This window comes from Oncorhynchus mykiss, chromosome 2 (genome assembly GCF_013265735.2).
Source record: "Oncorhynchus mykiss isolate Arlee chromosome 2, USDA_OmykA_1.1, whole genome shotgun sequence".
Lineage (NCBI taxonomy): Eukaryota > Metazoa > Chordata > Actinopteri > Salmoniformes > Salmonidae > Oncorhynchus > Oncorhynchus mykiss.
The window spans coordinates 57454209-57478077 of NC_048566.1; the positions used below are offsets into that span (position 1 = coordinate 57454209).

A 23869-nucleotide genomic window follows, 5' to 3' on the forward strand; every position below is an offset into this window, starting at 1 on the left:
ATGGAAAATGAAAATAAGCCATTCTTATTTGGACTGGTCCAGGTAGTTCCTCCCTGTTTTACTCAGAAAACTGTTTTGTGCCTAATGGACACAACTGTGGTTAATCATTCACCTGGGCATGATACAGTATTGTATAATTGGCTCAAACAAAAAAAGTAGCTACCTCTAGTATACCACTCCCAAACAGTATGAGTTTTGTGAGTGTATGAATGCAGACCATGCATGTTGAGGTGTGGTACTCTGTTCTCGTCATACTCCTTATGGGGCATGGGGGCGGCGGACAAAAGACAGAGCCCCGCTTAGGCCTGAAGGACCACAACCTGTTCCGAGGGTCCGATCGATATGCCTTTGCCATCGTGGTGCCAGCCTCGGGGCTAGAGTGCTTTTGGCACTTTGCACACCAGAGTGGGAACTTCTACCTAACCTACATGGTAAGCACATTTTACCATTTGTTATTTTATTTCCTATTTATTTAACTAGGCAAGTCAGTTAAGAACAAATTATTTTTTACAATGCCGGCCAAACCCGGACGGCGCTGGGACAATTGTGCGCCACCCTTTGGGACTCCCAATTATGGCCGGTTGTGATACAGCCAGGAATCGAACCAGGGTCTGTAGTGACTAAGATGCAGTGCCTTAGACCGCTGCGCCACTCGGGAGCCCAAAGGTACATACTGTCTCAACCCAACATCTAGCGACCTCATCAAGAGGTTGGGGGAACAGCTGGTGTTGGGTTGACAATTACAAGGTCCCAAGTTCAAACCCCTTTTTCAGGACTACTCCCTGCCTTTGCTAAATGATCTGCGCAGTATTGTGCCAATAAAATGTGCTACAATAATATTGTTTGAAGATAACTTTAAGTTGAGGAAGGGTATAGGAACAAGCTTTCATATAATAATACCCCAGTAACTTTATGGAACCTGGCTTCTATTGTATTGCATGACCTTGGACTTATCAGCTAGCTAAACATTTTTACTCCTTATCTTCTTATCTTTGCTTAGCTTCAACGTAGAACTAAGATAACTGAATGGAAGACTAAAAATACATTTTGTGATAAAATGGTAGCTGTGTGTGTAGCTTTACCAAGATCAAGTAGTGCATAAATAACACATTTTATCAAGGGACATCAGGTAATTATGGCTGTGCAATGTTCCATGTGTGTGTGTGTGCAGGTCCAGTGGGTGACAGGACTAGCCAGTGACAACCATCTTTACGTGACCGTCATTTCCCCAGAAGGGGCCCTCATGGCCTCAACAGACGACACCATTGGAGAAATCAACTTCCAAACTGAAGTGACCGGTAAAGTCCACAGACATCTGCTCTTTCATTTGTGTTATGTTCATAAGTTGAATTGTCGTGTTGATGAGAATCAACCATTTGCTATCTGTAGGTTTTTATCAGATGTGCTTGGGGAACTATAAGAACCACTTTGGTGGCGTCCGAGTCTTTCTCAACTTCGGTGTGTACTACGAGGGTGCTGAGGAGATGCAGCGAGAGACAAAGGAAGGAGAAAAAGTCCTCAACAACACTCTGTCCAACATTGAGGTACATGATGTCCCTGCACTAGAGGGTTCTGGACTTTCACAATTAATCTGAAGGATATTTCTGAGGTTGCCTGCACAAAAATATTTACACTCCTCGTGTGGTGTCTCCACAGTGCTTGTGTAAACATTTTGTTGTGCAGACAATTCCTGAAAAACATAACGCATCACAACCATTGTATCCAATGCATTTTACATCGGTTGTACAACCGGAGGGTCCACGGAGCCTTTTATGGCTTATAGCTGATCATGTCAATTTGAACAGATTAGAAAACATGTCATCAATTATGCCTAACCTTTTTTTTCTAGGAGAGTACCAACAAGATACAAGGTCACATTTTACACATGTGGCGGCACTACAACTACGCTCGCATGAGGAGAGGTGCTGACCATTACCTTCTCCTCTTCAACCACAACTACGTCACCTGGTGGTCTGCGGTACAGAGTGTGGTCATCATCATGGTGGGCTACCTGCAGCTCTTCTTCCTCAAGAGGCTTTTCCACACAGACACCCATAGACCCCGCTGTTGATGAAGGATGGCTCGTAAAATGTCACTCACTGCTTGTGTTTGTTCAACGTTAAAGGGATAGTTCATCCAAATTACAAAACATACATTATTTTTTTTGCTTACCCGGGTAAGCAGGCTTTGGACAAGGAGAGATGGCAAGCTAAATGTAAAACATGCTAACTTGGGTGATAATGACTTGTGTAACAGTATCATTTTAAACCGTCCCCTCGCCCATACCCGGGCGCGAACTAGGGACCTTCTGCACACATCAACAGTCACCCTCGAAGCATCGTTACCAATCGCTCCACAAAAGCCGCGGCCCTTGCAGAGCAAGGGGAACTACTACTTCAAGGTCTCAGAGCAAGTGACGTCACTGATTGAAACGCTATTTAGCGCCCACGCTAACTAAGCTAGCCGTTTCACATCCGTTACACTCACCCCCCTTTTGACCTTCCTCCTTTTTCCGCAGCAACCAGTAATCCGGGTCAACAGCATCAATGTAACAGTATCATTTTAAACCGTCCCCTCGCCCATACCCGGGCGCGAACTAGGGACCTTCTGCACACATCAACAGTCACCCTCGAAGCATCGTTACCAATCGCTCCACAAAAGCCGCGGCACTTGCAGAGCAAGGGGAACTACTACTTCAAGGTCTCAGAGCAAGTGACGTCACTGATTGAAACGCTATTTAGCGCCCACGCTAACTAAGCTAGCCGTTTCACATCCGTTACACTCACCCCCCTTTTGACCTTCCTCCTTTTTCCGCAGCAACCAGTAATCCGGGTCACGGCACCAATGTAACAGTATCATTTTAAACCGTCCCCTCGCCCATACCCGGGCGCGAACTAGGGACCTTCTGCACACAACAGTCACCCTCGAAGCATCGTTACCAATCGCTCCACAAAAGCCGCGGCCCTTGCAGAGCAAGGGGAACTACTACTTCAAGGTCTCAGAGCAAGTGACGTCACTGATTGAAACGCTATTTAGCGCCCACGCTAACTAAGCTAGCCGTTTCACATCCGTTACACTTGCATGGGATTTTTTTGGGACAGAAAAGCCTTTTCTGTCCCAAAAAAATCCCATGCAAGTCATTATCACCCAAGTTAGCATGTTTTACATTTCCTGCACAAATCCCCCCCCCCCCCCCCCCCCCCCAAATCCAATGAGCTATGATTTCAAACACTATGGGGTGATGAATAGCCATAATATACCTTTGCAAAGGCCATGTTCACAACCTCTCTTTTCAAGATGGCAGCAGGGAGCAATTTAGTATCCAAGGTGCATATATAAAAAATGCACACATGGAAAGACAACTACTCAAGGTCAGTTGTCTTTTCAATTGTGTAGTTTTTCATAGGTCTTGGAGCCAGTCTTGTCAAGACAGGGACCTCTAAACTGATTAGGTGTTTTAGGAACTCCAGCATGTACTATTCCTATTCCACATTCTCAATTGAATATGTAGCAAAGTCAAGTTACACTTAAAGTATCATACTTTAATCTCCAAGTGTAACTTGACTTTGCCTGGGCTACATATTCAGAACAGCAATGTGTGTTTCTACTAGTCATTTCTAGCAGGACAACAATTGTTTTCTCCCCCCCACACAAACAACAAAGATAACATGTACACTGTATTTATAGTCACCGTAACATGGGCATTTAAACAAGGTTCCTTACATTTCAGCCAGTCTACATCATGGTTGCAGAGGAAGCTAATGGCAAGAGTATAGAAAAAAAAACAGCCTCGAGGGACCCCACTTCGAGCCAATGACGAGTCTTTTGGATGTCAAGATTTTAAATCAAATAAATGTCATATTTGCTAGTGGAAAAAATGTGGTTGTTTATGAAGGTCTTAGGTAACATTAGAATAGTATATATTTTTTAAGAACATAATAGCATTATTATTAGTTTGTTACTGTGGGCAATGGTTAAGCCACCCTGACAGGTATACCGTGATTGAAGCTAGATCTACTTAGAGTTTTCTAATGCTATCCAGCTTCAGTTCGCTGGCAATTCCAGCTCAGGCTTCATCCTTACTATGGCCGGGGATGTTGCTTCTCCGCCTGCCGCTAACTCCAGTAGGCTCGAAACAGCGTGTGAGTGTCGCACGTGGCTAGTTGAACGGCGGACTGTTCATATTGAGACAATGCTGAAACAACAAATGGGGGAGCCACATGGTTAGAGTGGTTAGAGCGTTGGACTAGTAACCGGAAGGTTTCAAGTTCAAACCCCCGAGCTGACAAGGTACAAATCTGTGGTTCTGCCCCTGAACAGGCAGTTCACCCAACCCACTGTTCCTAGGCCGTCATTGAAAATAATAATTTGTTCTTAACTGACTTGCCTAGTTAAATAAAGGTTTAAAATAATTTGTGCAGAAATCAAAATCTAAGAAAAGTTATCTTGCAAATTCAGCAGCCTGTGGTGTGAAATATGCTTGTTGAATTGACGTCTTTAGTTTATTATTTATCGTTAATGGCTTCTTTGGTGTGATATCTCGTACTGCTAGTGAAGTTGCTAGCTAGCAAGTTATCGTAAACTAGCGCAACATGTCTCAATCAAAATTGTACAGAAAAGAGTGGGAGTCTGTCCCTGAACAAATGTCAAATCATATGTTTTGCCGAGCTGGCCAGTCAATTTGAGTAACGTTATTTTTTAAAAAAAAGTTTTTTATTGAGTAACGTTATTGTGTGTTCTACGTTATCACGCAATGACATCAGAACGTAATTTAGCAGCAAATCAACCTGCCTCTTACCCTGAAAATTAGTTGGCAACACTGAATGCATGACCAGCATAAGTTGCTCAGTTTGGTACCTGCAGGACTTTAGGAATATGGTTGTCTGCCCCTGCTGTGGGCTATATGTAAAAAAAAATAATAAAAAAAACGCAACAATTCAAGAGTTGAATTCATCAAAGAAATCCATCAAAATGTCATTTTACAAAGAAACATTATGTAAAGAAACATTTCAAAAGAACAGAATAGCCAATTGGTTTAATGTTACTAAGCTTTGCTAGCCTGAACAATGATGCTGCGAGAGATCGCATGGAACAGAGGTTATTCTTGGAAAAAGTGATATTTTGAAAAATAGCTCACCTCTTGAATTTTAGTTATTTAAAAGGTGTTTTAGAAACTATATAATCAGCTCTTAATGATACTATATAGAAATCAAAATGCTCTGTTTTTAATTATTTATTTACCTTTATTTAACTAGGCAAGTCAGTTAAGAACAAATTCTTATTTTCGATGACGGCCAATGAACAGTGGGTTAACTGTTGGATAGGTGAAAGCAAGGTTACCACACTCTTTGAAAAAAGGTTCAATGGCTGCATTTACACAGGCAGCCCTATTCGGAATTTTTTTTCACTAATTGGTCTTTTTACCAATCAGATCAGCTCTAAAAAAGGGCTGATGTGAAAAAAATCGGATGTGATTCGTCAAATGACGAAATTTGTAAAGCACCCCTAAAGGATCTATATAGAAGCCTTTTGTAGAGATCATTGGCTACGTTTTCACAGGCAGTCCAATTCTGATTTTTTTTGCCAAATTATTGGCAAAAGATCTGATCTGATTGGTCATAACACCAACTAGTGGCAAACTATCAGAATTGGGCTGCCTGTATAAATCTTTGATTAGATGGATGAAATTGTATATGACCTACATCATTGTCCGTTTTGGTCTGTCAAAAGTACAACTCAAGTCAACTATTGTCAGACAATTTGAATATGTAAAAAGACGGACCATTTGAAATGGATGACTCTTATTGAAAAGCATTGCTTTCATCAAAAATTCTCGGACACAAAATTCCACTCAGCGCCTGTGTTTACACAGGCAGCGCAATACTGATATTTTGCCCAATTATTGGCAAAAGAGCATGATTTGTTTGGTCAAAAGACCAATTACTAGAAACATATCCGAATTGGGCTGCCTATGCAAATGCAGCCTTAAAGAAGCACTCTCGAACCTTTGTAAAATTTCAGCAAGTAGTTTTGAAAGTGGTACTCACGAGCCAAAAGTGGTCCCCATTTGTGTATTAGGTCATCAAATTGTGTACTTTAATTTTTTTGCAATTTGCTAGGAATCCAATTTGTACTATATGTTATGAATTTGTTGTGCTTAAGATCCTGGAGTGCATCTTTAAGCACATCATACATTACACGATTTTAAGATGTTATTTTGCAACGATTTGGGATCCATGACAAATTTCTGGGATTGCAGGTAAATCGTATAGTTGTAGGCTCCAGCCAAGATGCCCTACCTGTTTTGAGCCACACACTTTTTGCATTAAAAAAAGTGTATACATTGGGGCAAAAAAGTATTTAGTCAGCCACCAGTTGTGCAGGTTCTCCCACTTAAAAAGATGAGGCCTGCAATTTTCATCATAGGTACACTTCAACTATGACAGACAAAATGAGAAGAAAAAAAATCCAGAAAATCACATTGTAGGATTTTTTAATGAATTTATTTGCAAATTATGGTGGAAAATAAGTATTTGGTCACCTACAAACAAGCAAGATTTCTGGCTCTCACAGACCTATAACTTCTTCTTTAAGAGGCTCCTCGGTCCTTCACTCGTTACCTGTATTAATGGCACCTGTTTGAACTTACCTGTCCACAACCTCAAACAGTCACATTACAAACTCCACTATGGCCAAGACCAAAGAGCTGTCAAATGACACCAGAAACAGAATTGTAGACCTGCACCAGGCTGGGAAGACTGAATCTGCAATAGGTAAGCAGCTTGGTTTGAAGAAATCAACTGTGGGAGCAATTATTATGAAATGGAAGACAAAAAAGACCACTGATAATCTCCCTCAATCTGGGGCTCCACGCAAGATCTCACCACGTGGGGTCAAAATGATCACAAGAACGGTGAGCAAAAATCCCAGAACCACACGGGGGGACCTAGTGAATGACCTGCAGAGAGCTGGGACCAAAGTAACAAAGCCTACCATCAGTAACACACTACACCGCCAGGGACTCAAATCCTGCAGTGCCAGACGTGTCAGGTGCGTGAATGAGGACCCAAAAGCGAATTAACAAACAGAGTTTCTTTAATGATGAACACACGTGGGCTCAGATGGACAGGTAGATTCCGACAGGACAGGACAAGGTTGCAGCAAACACGATGATAGTCTGGTTCAGGCATAAGACACACAAACAAGAATCCGACAAAGACAGGAGCAGAAACAGAGAGAGATATAGGGACCTAATCAGAGGGAAAAAGGGAACAGGTGGGAAAAGTGGTGAATGAGGTAGTCAGAGAAGACAAGGAACAGCTGGGGGAAAGAGGGACAGAAACGGTAACCTAGTACGACCAGCAGGGGGAGACAGGGTGAAAGGAAAGGACAGAAACAAGACACAACATGACAATACATGACAGTACCCCCCCACTCACCGAGCGCCTCCTGGCGCACTCGAGGAGGAAACCTGGCGGCAACGGAGGAAATCCTCGATCAGCGCACGGTCCAGCACGTCCCGAGAGGGAACCCAACTCCTCTCCTCAGGACCGTACCCCTCCCAATCTACGAGGTACTGGTGACCACGGCCCCGAGGACGCATGTCCAAAATCCTACGGACCCTGTAGATGGGTGCGCCCTCGACAAGGATGGGGGGGGGGGGGGGGGGGGAAGACGAGCGGGGGCGCGAAGAACGGGCTTGATACAGGAGACATGGAAGACCGGGTGGACGCGACGAAGGTATCGCGGAAGAAGAAGTCGAACTGCGACAGGATTAATGACCCGAGAAATACGGAACGGACCAATGAACCGCGGGGTCAACTTGCGAGAAGCCGTCTTAAGGGGAAGGTTCTGAGTGGAGAGCCAAACTCTCTGACCGCGACAATATCTAGGACTCTTAGTTCTACGCTTATTAGCAGCCCTCACAGTCTGCGTCCTATAACGGCAAAGTGCAGACCTGACCCTCTTCCAGGTGCGCTCGCAACGTTGGACAAAAGCCTGAGCGGAGGGGACGCTGGACTCGGCGAACTGAGATGAGAACAGCGGAGGCTGGTACCCGAGGCTACTCTGAAAAGGAGATAGCCCGGTCGCAGACGAAGGAAGCGAGTTGTGGGCGTATTCTGCCCAGGGGAGCTGTTCTGACCAAGACGCAGGGTTGCGAAAAGAAAGACTGCGTAAGATGCGACCAATAGTCTGATTGGCCCGTTCTGCTTGACCGTTAGACTGGGGGTGAAAGCCGGAAGAGAGACTGACGGAAGCCCCAATCAAACGGCAAAACTCCCTCCAAAATTGAGACGTGAATTGCGGACCTCTGTCCGAAACGACGTCTGACGGAAGGCCATGAATTCTGAAAACATTCTCGATGATGATTTGTGCCGTCTCTTTAGCAGAAGGAAGCTTAGCAAGGGGAATGAAATGAGCCGCCTTAGAGAACCTATCGACAACCGTAAGAATAACAGTCTTCCCCGCTGACGAAGGCAGTCCGGTGACAAAATCTAAGGCGATGTGAGACCACGGTCGAGAGGGAATGGGAAGCGGCCTGAGACGGCCGGCAGGAGGGGAGTTACCGGACTTAGTCTGCGCGCAGACCGAACAAGCAGCCACGAAACGACGCGTGTCATGCTCCCGGGTGGGCCACCAAAAACGCTGGCGAATGGAAGCAAGCGTACCCCGAACGCCAGGGTGGCCGGCTAACTTGGCAGAGTGAGCCCACTGAAGAACGGCCAGACGAGTAGGAACGGGAACGAAAAGAAGGTTCCTAGGACAAGCGCGCGGCGACGGAGTGTGAGTGAGCGCTTGCTTTACCTGCCTCTCAATTCCCCAGACAGTCAACCCGACAACACGCCCCTCAGGGAGAATCCCCTCGGGGTCAGTGGAGGCTACTGAAGAACTGAAGAGACGAGATAAAGCATCAGGCTTGGTGTTCTTAGAGCCCGGGCGATAAGAAATCACGAACTCGAAACGAGCGAAAAACAGCGCCCAACGCGCCTGACGCGCATTAAGTCGTTTGGCAGAACGGATGTACTCAAGGTTCCTATGGTCAGTCCAAACGACAAAAGGAACGGTCGCCCCCTCCAACCACTGTCGCCATTCGCCTAGGGTTAACCGGATGGCGAGCAGTTCGCGGTTTCCCACATCATAGTTACGTTCCGACGGCGACAGGCGATGAGAAAAATACGCGCATGGGTGGACCTTGTCGTCAGAGAGGGAGCGCTGAGAAAGAATGGCTCCCACGCCCACCTCTGACGCGTCAACCTCGACAACGAACTGTCTAGAGACGTCAGGTGTAACAAGGATAGGAGCGGATGTAAAACGATTCTTGAGGAGATCAAAAGCTCCCTGGGCGGAAACGGACCACTTAAAGCACGTCTTGACAGAAGTAAGGGCTGTGAGAGGAGCTGCCACCTGACCGAAATTACGGATGAAACGACGATAGAAGTTCGCGAAGCCGAGAAAGCGCTGCAGCTCGACGCGTGACTTAGGGACGGGCCAATCAATGACAGCTTGGACCTTAGCGGGATCCATCTTAATGCCTTCAGCGGAAATAACAGAACCGAGAAATGTGACGGAGGAGGCATGAAAAGTGCACTTCTCAGCCTTCACAAAAAGACAATTCTCTAAAAGGCGCTGGAGGACACGTCGAACGTGCTGAACATGAATCTGGAGTGACGGTGAAAAAAATCAGGATATCGTCAAGGTAAACGAAAACAAAGATGTTCAGCATGTCTCTCAGGACATCATTGACTAATGCCTGAAAGACAGCTGGAGCGTTAGCGAGGCCGAAAGGAAGAACCCGGTATTCAAAGTGCCCTAACGGAGTGTTAAACGCCGTCTTCCACTCGTCCCCCTCCTTGATGCGCACGAGATGGTAAGCGTTACGAAGGTCCAACTTAGTGAAAAACCTGGCTCCCTGCAGGATCTCGAAGGCTGAAGACATAAGAGGAAGCGGATAACGATTCTTCACTGTTATGTCATTCAGCCCTCGATAATCTATGCAGGGGCGCAGAGACCCGTCCTTCTTCTTGACAAAAAAAAACCCCGCTCCGGCGGGAGAGGAGGAGGGGACTATGGTACCGGCGTCAAGAGCTACAGACAAATAATCTTCGAGAGCCTTACGTTCGGGAGCCGACAGAGAGTATAGTCTACCCCGGGGGGGAGTGGTTCCCGGAAGGAGATCAATACTACAATCATACGACCGGTGTGGAGGAAGAGAGGTGGCCCTGGACCGACTGAACACCGTGCGCAGATCGTGATATTCCTCCGGCACCCCTGTCAAATCACCAGGCTCCTCCTGTGAAGAAGAGACAGAGGAAACAGGAGGGATAGCAGACATTAAACATTTCACATGACAAGAGACGTTCCAGGAGAGGATAGAATTACTAGACCAATTAATGGAAGGATTATGACAAACTAGCCAGGGATGGCCCAAAACAACAGGTGTAAAAGGTGAACGAAAAATTTTAAAAGAAATGGTTTCGCTATGATTACCAGAAACAGTGAGGGTTAAAGGTAGCGTCTCACGCTGAATCCTGGGGAGAGGACTACCATCCAGGGCGAACAAGGCCGTGGGCTCCCTTAACTGTCTGAGAGGAATGTCATGTTCCCGAGCCCAGGTCTCGTCCATAAAACAGCCCTCCGCCCCAGAGTCTATTAAGGCACTGCAGGAAGCTGACGAACCGGTCCAGCGTAGATGGACCGACAAGGTAGTGCAGGATCTTGAAGGAGAGACAGGAGTAGTAGCGCTCACCAGTAGCCCTCCGCTTACTGATGAGCTCTGGCTTTTACTGGACATGAAGTGACAAAATGACCAGCAGAACCGCAATAGAGACAGAGGCGGTTGGTGATTCTCCGTTCCCTCTCCTTAGTCGAGATGCGGATACCTCCCAGCTGCATAGGCTCAGCACCCGAGCCGGCAGAGGAAGATGGTAGTGATGCGGAGAGGGGGGCAACGGAGAACGCGAGCTCCATTCCACGAGCTCGGTGACGAAGATCAACCCGTCGCTCAATGCGAATAGCGAGTTCAATCAAGGAATCCACGCTGGAAGGAACCTCCCGGGAGAGAATCTCATCCTTTACCTCTGCGCGGAGACCCTCCAGAAAACGAGCGAGCAAAGCCGGCTCGTTCCAGCCACTGGAGGCAGCAAGAGTGCGAAACTCAATAGAGTAGTCTGTTATGGATCGATTACCTTGACATAGGGAAGACAGGGCCCTGGAAGCCTCCTCCCCAAAAACAGATCGATCAAAAACCCGTATCATCTCCTCCTTAAAGTCCTGATACTGGTTAGTACACTCAGCCCTTGCCTCCCAGATTGCCGTGCCCCACTCACGAGCCCGTCCAGTAAGGAGAGATATGACGTAGGCGACACGAGCAGTGCTCCTGGCGTAAGTGTTGGGCTGGAGAGAAAACACAATATCACACTGGGTGAGGAACGAGCGGCATTCAGTGGGCTCCCCAGAGTAACACGGCGGGTTATTGATTCTGGGCTCCGGAGATTCGAAAGCCCTGGAAGTGGCCGGTGGATCGAGGCGGAGATGGTGAACCTGTTCTGTGAGGTTGGAGACTTGGGTGGCCAGGGTCTCAACGGCATGTCGAGCAGCAGACAATTCCTGCTCGTGTCTGCCTAGCATCGCTCCCTGGATCTCGACGGCTGAGTGGAGAGGATCCGAAGTCGCTGGGTCCATTCTTGGTCGGATTCTTCTGTCAGGTGCGTGAATGAGGACCCAAAAGCGAATTAACAAACAGAGTTTCTTTAATGATGAACACACGTGGGCTCAGATGGACAGGTAGATTCCGACAGGACAGGACAAGGTTGCAGCAAACACGATGATAGTCTGGTTCAGGCATAAGACACACAAACAAGAATCCGACAAAGACAGGAGCAGAAACAGAGAGAGATATAGGGACCTAATCAGAGGGAAAAAGGGAACAGGTGGGAAAAGGGGTGAATGAGGTAGTCAGAGAAGACAAGGAACAGCTGGGGGAAAGAGGGACAGAAACGGTAACCTAGTACGACCAGCAGGGGGAGACAGGGTGAAAGGAAAGGACAGAAACAAGACACAACATGACAATACATGACAAGACGTGTCCCCCTGCTTAAGCCAGTACATGTCCAGGCCCGTCTGAAGTTTGCTAGAGAGCATTTGGGTGATCCAGAAGAAGATTGGGAGAATGTCATATGGTCAGATGAAACCAAAATAGAACGTTTTGGTAAAAACTCAAGTCTCATGGTCCGGATTCCCAGATTATGCAGACACTTTGCATAATGTAAATGCTCCCAAGATGTCAAGATTTTAGTCCTAGTGTAACGGATGTGAAACGGCTAGCTTAGTTAGCGGTGGTGCGCGCTAAATACGGTTTCAATCGGTGACGTCACTTGCTCTGACACCTTGAAGTAGTGGTTCCCCTTGCTCTGCAAGGGCCGAGGCTTTTGTGGAGCGATGGGTAATGATGCTTCGTGGGTGACTGTTGTTGATGTGTGCAGAGGGTCCCTGGTTCGCGCCCGGGTATGGGCGAGGGGACGGTCTAAAGTTATACTGTTACACTAGTCTAGTGTATGCCTAGCTTTAGGCTTCCATATAGAACTCAACCAACACCAATCCAACTTCAAGGAAGGAAGGATGTATGTCTGTCGTATTCGAACAAGGCCCTTTAATGAGCACTAATCACCACCCAGCACTGACGATGACTGTGCTCCTGTTTTTGCACAGCACAATTACCTATTTTAATTGTATGGGATTTTACTTAGCTTCATTGTCATAATTAGATCACATCAAACATTAGTCATCATCTGGCCAGCTTAAATGTGAATCTGAATAAACCTGATGAGAACATTTTATGAGATTTACTCTCTCTATCTCGCTCTCTCTCTCTCTCTCTCTCTCTCTCTCTCACACACACACACACACAATGAGGTAGGCTGCCTCCTACACAACACAGTCATTTCGGGATGACACTAGTCTGACTGCCGACCGTGGACGGAGAACATACAGAAAGGACAATTTCATCCCGAAAAGAATACAAGGTGTTCGTTTGATTTAAAACGGAAATTATCCCACTGTCTAGACTACAGCGTGTCATAATTTGCCCTGCGTATAGGCTACAGGATGGAGGTCCAGAGTATGAAATAGAGACTAACCGAGTAGCATATCTAAACCGATGATGAGCGGGGTTACTTCGGGCACAGGGTCGGCTTCGTGCCGCTTCGCCCACTACTTCGTGGTGTGTGGATTGGACACGGAGACTGGTCTAGAACCCGAAGAATTAGCAGGTAAATATTCTGTTGTTGATTGATATTTGCCTAATTAATAGAATAAAAAATGTATCTTAAACTTAAGAATTAGCTTACGCAATTAAAGGCGAAAACCCCGAGAGATCTTCAATTGATTGATTGATCAATTTATTTATCAAAGTGATTGGGTGACTGTTCGAGAGGTTTTTATTTGTGTCTGGCAGCAAGTCCAGTGTCATGTGAGAAGTGATGTTCCGTGGCGTGAGACAACGTCGGGAAAACAGATGAGACTGGGAGCGGTGTTTATTGTTGTCACAGCTGAGTGCATATGAAGCCCCTAGTTGGGTACTATGGGGTAACCAGCCCCCCCTAAGAAGAATGTCTAATTGCTGACACAAAAAAGCAATGTTTGGAAGAAAATTGGTATGTGGACGAAGGTCATGCTTAGATTAATAAACTATAAAGGAAAACAAATGGCTACAGTTTTTTTTGTTATTTTATGAAATGTTTTTTAGAAAAGGGGTGTTTTTTTAAAGTACCCGGGTAACCCCGGTAGACGATTATGGCATAGGGTTTCACAGAAGTGTCTTTAAATCAATTTAATGAGTTTTATTTAGAAATTATTTTGTAAGTAATAATGAAAAGAATAGTCTAGTTACCTTATTTTAATTATTGAAATAAAATATGGAGGGGGGGGGGGGGATTGTGTTGCACATGTCACCATTAATATTCACACTATGAGGGGATTTGATGTTAAGTCCCTCCTTCTAACTCACCTGAACATACATTTTCTTTGGTCTTCCTTTGTTGTTCCTTTTCCTTACAATCCATCATGTACAATTGCACTAAATATTTTTTGAATAATACAAGATTTTATATTTATCCCTTTTTCGTGGTATCCAATTGGTAGTTACAGTCTTGTCCCATCGCTGCAACTCCCGTACGGACATGGGAGAGGTGAAGGTTGAGAGCCCATTCATCCTCCGAAACACAACCCAGCCAAGCCACACTGCTTCTTGACACAATACCTGCTTAGCCTGGAAGCTAGCCGCACCAATGTGTCAGAGGAAACACCGTGCACCTGGCGACCGTGTCAGCATGCATTGCGCCCAGCCCGCCACAGGAGTCGCTTGTGCGCAATAAACATCCCTGCCGGCCAAACCCTCCCCTAACCCGGACGACTCTGGGCCAATTGTGCACCGCCCCATGGGTCTCCCAGTCGCGGCCGGCTGCGACAGAGCCAGGACTCAAATCAGGACCTCTAGTGGCACAGCTAGCACTGCGATGCAGTGCCTTAGACCACTGCATCACTCGGGAGGCCGTAATGCAAGATTTTAAATCCTAACAGTCTTTAAAATGACATTCTGGAGCAAAAGGTTTTCAATAGTTGTCTTTAATTCATTAAAAAAATATGATTTGGAATGGAATATAACTAATAACATTAAATATAACATTTTAATAACAATAGCTTAACTAATTAACCCAGTGTAAAATTGATGTGGCAACTCGCTTATGCTCTGCAACTGCACGGTTCTAATTTGTACATTGGTCACAAATAAAGCTATCCCCAGGAAAATTGGAGCACAACTCATGAGCCCACCTCCTTCACTGCTCACACCTAATCCAGTCCCCACCTGTGACTGACAAAAAAAGTATTTGCGTTACAGGGTAGGGAAAATGAACATTAGACAAACTACAAAAAATAATTAACACAATTTGTATAAATAACATATATTCCCATTACTTCAGTCATTTGAAAACTCAAATACCCTACACAGCCTGAGAGGGTGGGACCGCACGATACAGTATTCCATGTAGTTCCTCTGATGTTAAATATTTTCGACACAGAAATAGTTCAGCTGCAAAAACAATGACGTCCATCAATTCTTGACTTCTTTTCAACTTGTGTAGTGCCGTTTACCACCATCGCTATAAAAGACACAAAGTCTTTATTAGTGGAGGAAGGCGGATCCCAACCATGTATATTATTCCACTCCCACTCACTCTTGTTGATGCTGCTGCAGAGTAGCCCACACACAGGGATAAACAAGGGAATTAACATCTCGGACATGTTTATTCTGATCTGCACTCTTCTGTAGCTGGAACAGGGTGGATGCACACTCAACCAGATTAACAAAAGCCATCTTGCTGGACTGTGCTTGGTACCAAATTAGACATGGCACTGTCAGGTGTGTGTGGTATCTCGTCTGCCGAGAATAGACCTCCTTGTGAGGTCAAAGGTGGTGCATGGCGGTTCTCCAGGGATAATCTCCTCCACTGATGAGTCCTGTTTTATCACAGACAACCATCTCCCTGTCCTATCCTCTGGTGTAATGGGTGTGGTGGGTCTTGTTCATTGATTATGGCACAAAATGTTTACAAAATGTTGTGCAACACGACACAAAAAAACAAGCCTTTCTTAAAAGGGTCTACTGTTTTGTGCCCTGTAGTGAACAAGGCCTGTTTCTTCTGTAGCCAACTCTGTTGTGGTTGTCGTAGCCTACCTAGGGGCTAGAGCCTTTCCTGGTCAGGTCACTTGGCTGCAGTGGATGGCGTGCTTCACGTTGCCAAGGCAACCGCGACAGTCAGCCACGGTGATGCTGTCTTGCCTGAAACCCGAGGGGGAGTGGCCACTTCCAGAGAGTCCCTGGCCTATGGTGTGTAAATGGTATATTGCAGGCTCTTGTCTATTGGATTCTCCATAATAAGTCCCTGGTGAGGAGGAGGCAAGGAAGTATGTGTGCGGGCGAGTGCACATATGCATGTGTCCGTGTGTGGGCTCTATTTAGAATAAAACAATTTGAACCTCTCCCCACTGCCTCTCTGTCATTGTTAAATCACAGAAAACACACACACACACACACACACACACACACACACAGTCACACCCTGTATCCTGTTTTCCATGTGGAGTTGGGAGAGAACGACAGGGGAGGGAGTATCAAAGGCAGAATATTCTCTGTAGAATACGTCCACAGGGAACATTGCGGGGTGGTAACCGGACACATTTATCCCTCTGTGACTGTCGTCATGCAGCCTAGCTAGCCTAGTGCTTTGTCTCAGGCTATTAAAATGAAAAAAAAACATCCTTACCCCCCTTCACATTCACAACAGCCCCCCTACTCACTGAGGATCACGTTATCCAGACCATGCAGGGAAAGGAAAGGACAGGACTCAGTATTACTGTTATTAGTTATAGTGTGTGTTTGTGTGTTTCGATAAATGGATGTGTGGGCATGCATGTGTTCTAGATTATATATATTCTTTAATTAATGCATGCTCGTGTTTTTTCGAGGTAAGCACGGGTGTGTGTGTCTTGGTGTAGCGTTTCCAAGTAAGGACAGTAGTGATAGCAGGTTCCCTGCTGGGTGGGACATGGTTTTGCTCCCTGCTGGGTGGGACCGGGTTCTGTTCCCTGCTGGGTGGGACAGGGTTCTGTTCCCTGCTGGGTGGGACAGGGTTCTGTTCCCTGCTGGGTGGGACAGGGTTCTGCTCCCTGCTGGGTGGGACAGGGTTCTGTTCCCTGCTGGGTGGGACAGGGTTCTGCTCCCTGCTGGGTGGGACAGGGTTCTGTTCCCTGCTGGGTGGGACATGGTTCTGCTCCCTGCTGGGTGGGACATGGTTCTGCTCCCTGCTGGGTGGGTCATGGTTCTGTTCTCTGCTGGGTGGGACAGGGTTCTGCTCCCTGCTGGGTGGGACATGGTTCTGCTCCCTGCTGAGTGGGACAGGGTTCTGTTCCCTGCTGGGTGGGACAGGGTTCTGCAATCTGGCCATCACCAATCTGCTTATGTAACAGCAGGCCATCCTCGTGTGTGTGTGTGTGTGTCTGTCTGTCTGTCTGTCTGTCTGTCTGTCTGTCTGTCTGGATGGTGTTTTCTGAGAGGTGTGTTTGTGTCGGTGAACAAATGTGTGTTCCTTTGAGGGATGTGTGTGTCTGTCGATGGTGAATGTGTTTTTTGAGAGATGTCGTTTGTGCAATTGGAGAGTGACTGCAGAGAGACAATCTGCTCTTGTTGGCCTCTCAATAGATGCCCCTTGTGTGTTTCTGCAGCCCTAATCAAATGTCACATGACATTCCCGGCTGGAATGCCGGATCGCCGTGGTTTCATCTACCGGCTGCTCCCGGCCGGCTGACTGTCACGCGGAAGGACATTAGTGTCGGAGAGGGAACCCCCACAGTGGGCTGTTCAGGGACGCCGAACTGTCGTCCGGGTGGGAACGTGTGATATTGCTGGATTGGAAAATGCTTTTTTAAGAATAGACATTGAACAGGTGTCAAGGGAAGTTTTGATTTTTAGAGCCTACTACAACCTTGCTTAAAGGGATCATGAACGCAGCCTGTGATTAGTTTGTGTGAAGGAAGACAAGGATGGACTTAGCTCCTGTTGGCTGTATTGTAAAAATACCTATTGAACTCCTATTAGGCTATATTCAGTCACATTGAAAAGCTGGTGGTTATACTTGTACAGTCGGTTTTGACCTCACATGACCTCTTGCTTTCTTCTGTAACCAATCAATGATCAAACCCGAGTCGTCCATTCCCGTGAATGCGTTATCCCTCTGAGCTAAAGCCTTCATGCAAGTTCTCCAGTGTGGGAGCAGTGTTACATATCATTTCAGCAAGCATAGTTCAGCAAACCACTACATTTATTCATGAGACGAAGACCACTTGGAGATTCTTATAATTGAGACGCAGTGTCTGCTCCTTGAATGAAAGCCCGTTGTCATTCTGTCTTTTTATCGGTCTGCCCACCTCCGTCTCCCTCCTTCTCCTCTTGCCCATCCGAGGGTGTGATGAATTGAATGTGGTGGGGCAATTGAGTTGGGCGAAGATTAAATTACATCGCTCTTTATATAGTCAGTCATCCCTGTCTCAATCTGTCTGTTTTGAAGGATGGGACGCTGCGTACGACTGTTAATCACACATTTAAATATCTATCAGCTGTGAAATGTCAGCTGCTTTATCATAGGCCTCTTTGTCTTTTAGGTTTCAGATCACACCTCTGTTCGTCTGCGTATCTACTGTATGGGAAAATTGGGTGATTTTTACAGAATGCCTACTAGCATCCAATGAAATTGTATGCATTTGTAATCTTATTTAACATCACCAACACTATAGACCAATGAAAACCAGATGTCATCCTGTGATCCAATCAGCAATGTTCATTAGGGCACCCCATAGCAACATGTTTTGAAATGTTTCGCAACAGTTAACCAAGTCAAGAGTTTCTTATTGGACAAGGTCTGGTAGTGCCTCCCCATTTGGATTGTTTTCCTTCCGTAAGTGAACTGAACCAGACTCAGGTTTGACAACGAAAGGGTTATATGTGGCATAAAAATGTCTCTTCCTGTCCTGAGAACTGATGTGACTGACTGAACTCCCCTTGATAAATCTAGCCATGCTTGAAGAGGGATCCTGTGACGTTGAGATTTGCAGCAGTGTCTCGGAGACGCTTCAGTCCCTGGAGTGGAACCGTGAGACTAAAGGCCTGTTCCAATGTGAAGGAACTGCCGTTTTAATTCTTTCTACTGTTCCTCCTTCCTTCCTCTGAGTAGTCACTGATCCGTCATGGCAGAATTGGTGTTAGCATACATGTACATCGTAGAATCGTGCTTTCACCTATTCGATGGTTTTACTTCTAAGTAGGATAAATGCATTTTCGTAGTGTTTTAACACTCTCTGGAGTGAGCTGAGCTGATTTCACAGTGCTGTGTGGGAGATGTCTAGCTAGGGCAATGATGATTATGAGAGTCGCACAGCCTAACCGAGGCCCCATTTTTAATCTTTCATCCGCAGAACCAAAACAAGCCACCCTCCCCTCCCCCTCCCTGCTTCACCATCTCTCCTGTTAGCTCCCTCTTCTTCCCCCTCTGCTTCCATATCTCCCTATCCCTCTTCTCTTTCTGTCTCTTGAACCCTTTCATCTCCTACGATTATCTCTCTCTCTCTCTCTCTCTCTCTCTCTACCTTTTGTCTTTAATGGGGTCAGCAACTTCCTAATATTTGACTTCCATCTCTGCCACTAAACAGCTTAAAAACAACAGTGTACCATTCATTCACCAGTGGACTGTTCATTTCAAGTGCTTATGTTTAAAATGCGTCCCCGTGAGACCTTCAAAGAACAGGTTCAGTGAATGGACAGCAGTGAAACCCATTCCCAGGCACGGAGTGAATAGAGATTTGATCACAGGTGGCTTGCAGCACCTTAATTGGGTAGAATGGGCTCTGGAGCCATCTTCCCCTCACCAGCCTCCTGTGGATTTCGCACAGACGTTTGATGTTGCCTCATGGCTGTGTGTGCGTGCGTGCGTGTGTGTGTGAACCTAACTATCTGGGTCAGCTAATGAAACGTAGCGACTGACTTCCTCTCCAAGGCCCCGGCAAACTTAATGCCGTCGGAAATGGTGACCATGGCAGCCAGACGTCCCTCTCTTCTTGACGGCTAGGCTCAAGGCTCTTCTGATTTCTCCCTCCCTTTGCTTTTTTTTGTTGCCCCGAGGAAGATCAAGGCTTGGTAGATAACGCGTCACAGTGTGGTCTTAGTGTTTGTCACATCTCTTGAGCTACACTGTTGGTTAAGGGCTTGTAAGTAGGCATTTCACAGTAAGGTCTACACTTGTTGCATTCGGCGCGTGTGACAAATACCATTTGATTTTGATTTGATCTCTGTGTGTCATGTCTCTTGATTATAATACAAATAGAGGACCAGAATGGTAGAACGCTCAGCAAAATAGTGTCACTGTTGAGTTTTTTTGATACCAGCTCTGATTCACTTCCTTATCACACCGATATCCAACATTGGCTGCCCTGTTCTCATAACATCGCATTCGTACAATGGCTTCCACCCAACAGGGTCGTTTTCAATAGTGCACACCATAGCAAAACGTAAATGAGGGTTTCCCCCGCAGGAGGCTGAAAAGATTTGGCATGTGACTGGCTGCATCACCGCTTGGTTTGGCAATTGCACCGCCCTTGACCGCACAGCTCTGCAAAGGATGGTCCGGACAGCCCAGTACATAACTGGGGCCGAGATAGTAAGCTATATGGAATTGTTTTAAGGTCATACCAAGGATCATTTTGCTATTTGATTTGGAATGTTAAGACCCCTTGAAGTGTATATATATATATATATATAAAAATGATTTGGCCTTACTGCTATTAGCCCAATAACATATTCATTACATGGAACAACAGATAGTCCCCCCTCAAACAAATCTAAAGGAAGTTTGTTCTGAAGTGTCTGTCCTATATCTGAGAGATTGATCAGAATTTTTTTGTGAATAGGACCCACCCTGCTTTCATACTACCCACCCACCAGCCTGCATTCATACTACCCACCCACCAGCCTGCATTCATACTACCCACCCACCAGCCTGCATTCATACTACCCACCCACCAGCCTGCATTCATACTACCCACCCACCAGCCTGCTTTCATACTACCTACCCACCAGCCTGCATTCATACTACCCACCCACCAGCCTGCATTCATACTACCCACCCACCAGCCTGCATTCATACTACCCACCCACCAGCCTGCTTTCATACTACCCACCCACCAGCCTGATTTCATACTACCCACCCACCAGCCTGCATTCATACTACCCACCCACCAGCCTGCATTCATACTACCCACCCACCAGCCTGCATTCATACTACCCACCCACCAGCCTGCTTTCATACTACCCACCCACCAGCCTGCTTTCATACTACCCATCCACCAGCCTGCATTCATACTACCCACCCACCAGCCTGCTTTCATACTACCCACCCACCAGCCTGCTTTCATACTACCCACCCACCAGCCTGCATTCATACTACCCACCCACCAGCCTGCTTTCATACTACCCACCCACCAGCCTGCATTCATACTACCCACCCACCAGCCTGCTTTCATACTACCCGCCCACCAGCCTGCATTCATACTACCCACCCACCAGCCTGCTTTCATACTACCCGCCCACCAGCCTGCATTCATACTACCCACCCACCAGCCTGCTTTCATACTACCCGCCCACCAGCCTGCATTCATACTACCCACCCACCAGCCTGCTTTCATACTACCCACCCACCAGCCTGCATTCATACTACCCACCCACCAGCCTGCATTCATACTACCCACCCACCAGCCTGCATTCATACTACCCACCCACCAGCCTGCATTCATACTACCCACCCACCAGCCTGCATTCATACTACCCACCCACCAGCCTGATTTCATACTACCCACCCACCAGCCTGCATTCATACTACCCACCCACCAGCCTGCATTCATACTACCCACCCACCAGCCTGCATTCATACTACCCACCCACCAGCCTGCATTCATACTACCCACCCACCAGCCTGCATTCATACTACCCACCCACCAGCCTGCTTTCATACTACCCACCCACCAGCCTGCTTTCATACTACCCATCCACCAGCCTGCATTCATACTACCCACCCACCAGCCTGCTTTCATACTACCCACCCACCAGCCTGCTTTCATACTACCCACCCACCAGCCTGCATTCATACTACCCACCCACCAGCCTGCTTTCATACTACCCACCCACCAGCCTGCATTCATACTACCCACCCACCAGCCTGCTTTCATACTACCCGCCCACCAGCCTGCATTCATACTACCCACCCACCAGCCTGCTTTCATACTACCCGCCCACCAGCCTGCATTCATACTACCCACCCACCAGCCTGCTTTCATACTACCCGCCCACCAGCCTGCATTCATACTACCCACCCACCAGCCTGCTTTCATACTACCCACCCACCAGCCTGCTTTCATACTACCCACCCACCAGCCTGCATTCATACTACCCACCCACCAGCCTGCATTCATACTACCCACCCACCAGCCTGCATTCATACTACCCACCCACCAGCCTGCATTCATACTACCCACCCACCAGCCTGCATTCATACTACCCACCCACCAGCCTGATTTCATACTACCCACCCACCAGCCTGCATTCATACTACCCACCCACCAGCCTGCATTCATACTACCCACCCACCAGCCTGCATTCATACTACCCACCCACCAGCCTGCATTCATACTACCCACCCACCAGCCTGCATTCATACTACCCACCCACCAGCCTGATTTCATACTACCCACCCACCAGCCTGCATTCATACTACCCACCCACCAGCCTGCATTCATACTACCCACCCACCAGCCTGCTTTCATACTACCCACCCACCAGTCTGCATTCATACTACCCACCCACCAGCCTGCATTCATACTACCCACCCACCAGCCTGCATTCATACTACCCACCCACCAGCCTGCTTTCATACTACCCGCCCACCAGCCTGCATTCATACTACCCACCCACCAGCCTGCTTTCATACTACCCACCCACCAGCCTGCTTTCATACTACCCACCCACCAGCCTGCATTCATACTACCCACCCACCAGCCTGCATTCATACTACCCACCCACCAGCCTGCATTCATACTACCCACCCACCAGCCTGCATTCATACTACCCACCCACCAGCCTGCATTCATACTACCCACCCACCAGCCTGATTTCATACTACCCACCCACCAGCCTGCATTCATACTACCCACCCACCAGCCTGCATTCATACTACCCACCCACCAGCCTGCATTCATACTACCCACCCACCAGCCTGCATTCATACTACCCACCCACCAGCCTGCATTCATACTACCCACCCACCAGCCTGATTTCATACTACCCACCCACCAGCCTGCATTCATACTACCCACCCACCAGCCTGCATTCATACTACCCACCCACCAGCCTGCTTTCATACTACCCACCCACCAGTCTGCATTCATACTACCCACCCACCAGCCTGCATTCATACTACCCACCCACCAGCCTGCATTCATACTACCCACCCACCAGCCTGCATTCATACTACCCACCCACCAGTCTGCATTCATACTACCCACCCACCAGCCTGTTTCAAAGCAAAGCAACCCTCTTAGTTCGGGTGATCCATTTCTTGTCTTCAGCATCCTTTCTGTTGTCGGCTTTCCATGCGTCATCGGAGAAGTATGTAGAATAATATAATCTGGGTGGATAGTGGATATGCGTCAAAGCAAGCGTTAAATTGTAAGACGCGTTGTTTTAATTAATTATTTAAAATGTAAAAAATTACCCCTTTTCTCCCCAATTTCGTGGTCTCCAATTGTTAGTAGTTACTATCTTGTCTCATCGCTACAACTCCCGTACGGGCTCGGGAGAGACGAAGGTCGAAAGCCATGAGACGCGTTGCTTTTAAGCAAGAGTGTTGCTCTTCCTGCTTTATCACCATGTTATTGCCCATGGGTGTTTTGACAGTGCATGGATCAAATCAAATCAAACCAAATGTATTTATATAGCCCTTTGTACATCAGCTGATATCTCAAAGTGCTGTACAGAAACCCAGCCTAAAACCTCAAACAGCAAGCAATGCAGGTGTAGAAGCACGGTGGCTAGGAAAAACTCCCTAGAAAGGCCAAAACCTAGGAAGAAACCTAGAGAGGAACCAGGCTATGAGGGGTGGCCAGTCCTCTTCTGGCTGTGCCGGGTGGAGATTATAACAGAACATGGCCAAGATGTTCAAATGTTCATAAATGACCAGCATGGTCAAATAATAATAATCACAGTATTTGTCGA

The 23869-nt window shown here is 47.0% G+C and overlaps 2 protein-coding genes across 3 annotated transcripts in view; both read left to right on the top strand.

Annotated features, from left to right (window-relative positions):
- Positions 1–161: 161 nt before the first annotated feature.
- LOC110492368 (transmembrane emp24 domain-containing protein 6) lies at positions 162–3878 on the top strand. 2 transcript variants are annotated; one of them, XM_021566627.2, is made up of 5 exons: positions 162–431; positions 1172–1298; positions 1390–1544; positions 1850–2002; positions 3731–3878. In XM_021566627.2, the coding sequence occupies exons 1-5, from the start codon at positions 210–212 to the stop codon at positions 3815–3817; spliced, it is 744 nt and encodes a 247-aa protein (XP_021422302.1). In that variant the 5' UTR covers positions 162–209; the 3' UTR covers positions 3818–3878. The 2 variants fall into 2 exon arrangements, with proteins under 2 accessions (XP_021422302.1, XP_021422308.1); XM_021566633.2 differs by lacking the exon at positions 3731–3878 and having other exon boundaries at positions 166–431; positions 1850–2108.
- Positions 3879–12899: 9021 nt separating this feature from the next.
- The window catches only part of LOC110492265 (DENN domain-containing protein 5B), a 59976-nt gene continuing 49006 nt past the window's right edge, over positions 12900–23869 (top strand). The window contains exon 1 of the mRNA XM_036951202.1: positions 12900–13268. Within this exon, the coding sequence (XP_036807097.1) occupies positions 13157–13268 (112 nt within the window). The 5' untranslated portion in view covers positions 12900–13156. The remainder of the gene's footprint in view (positions 13269–23869) is intronic.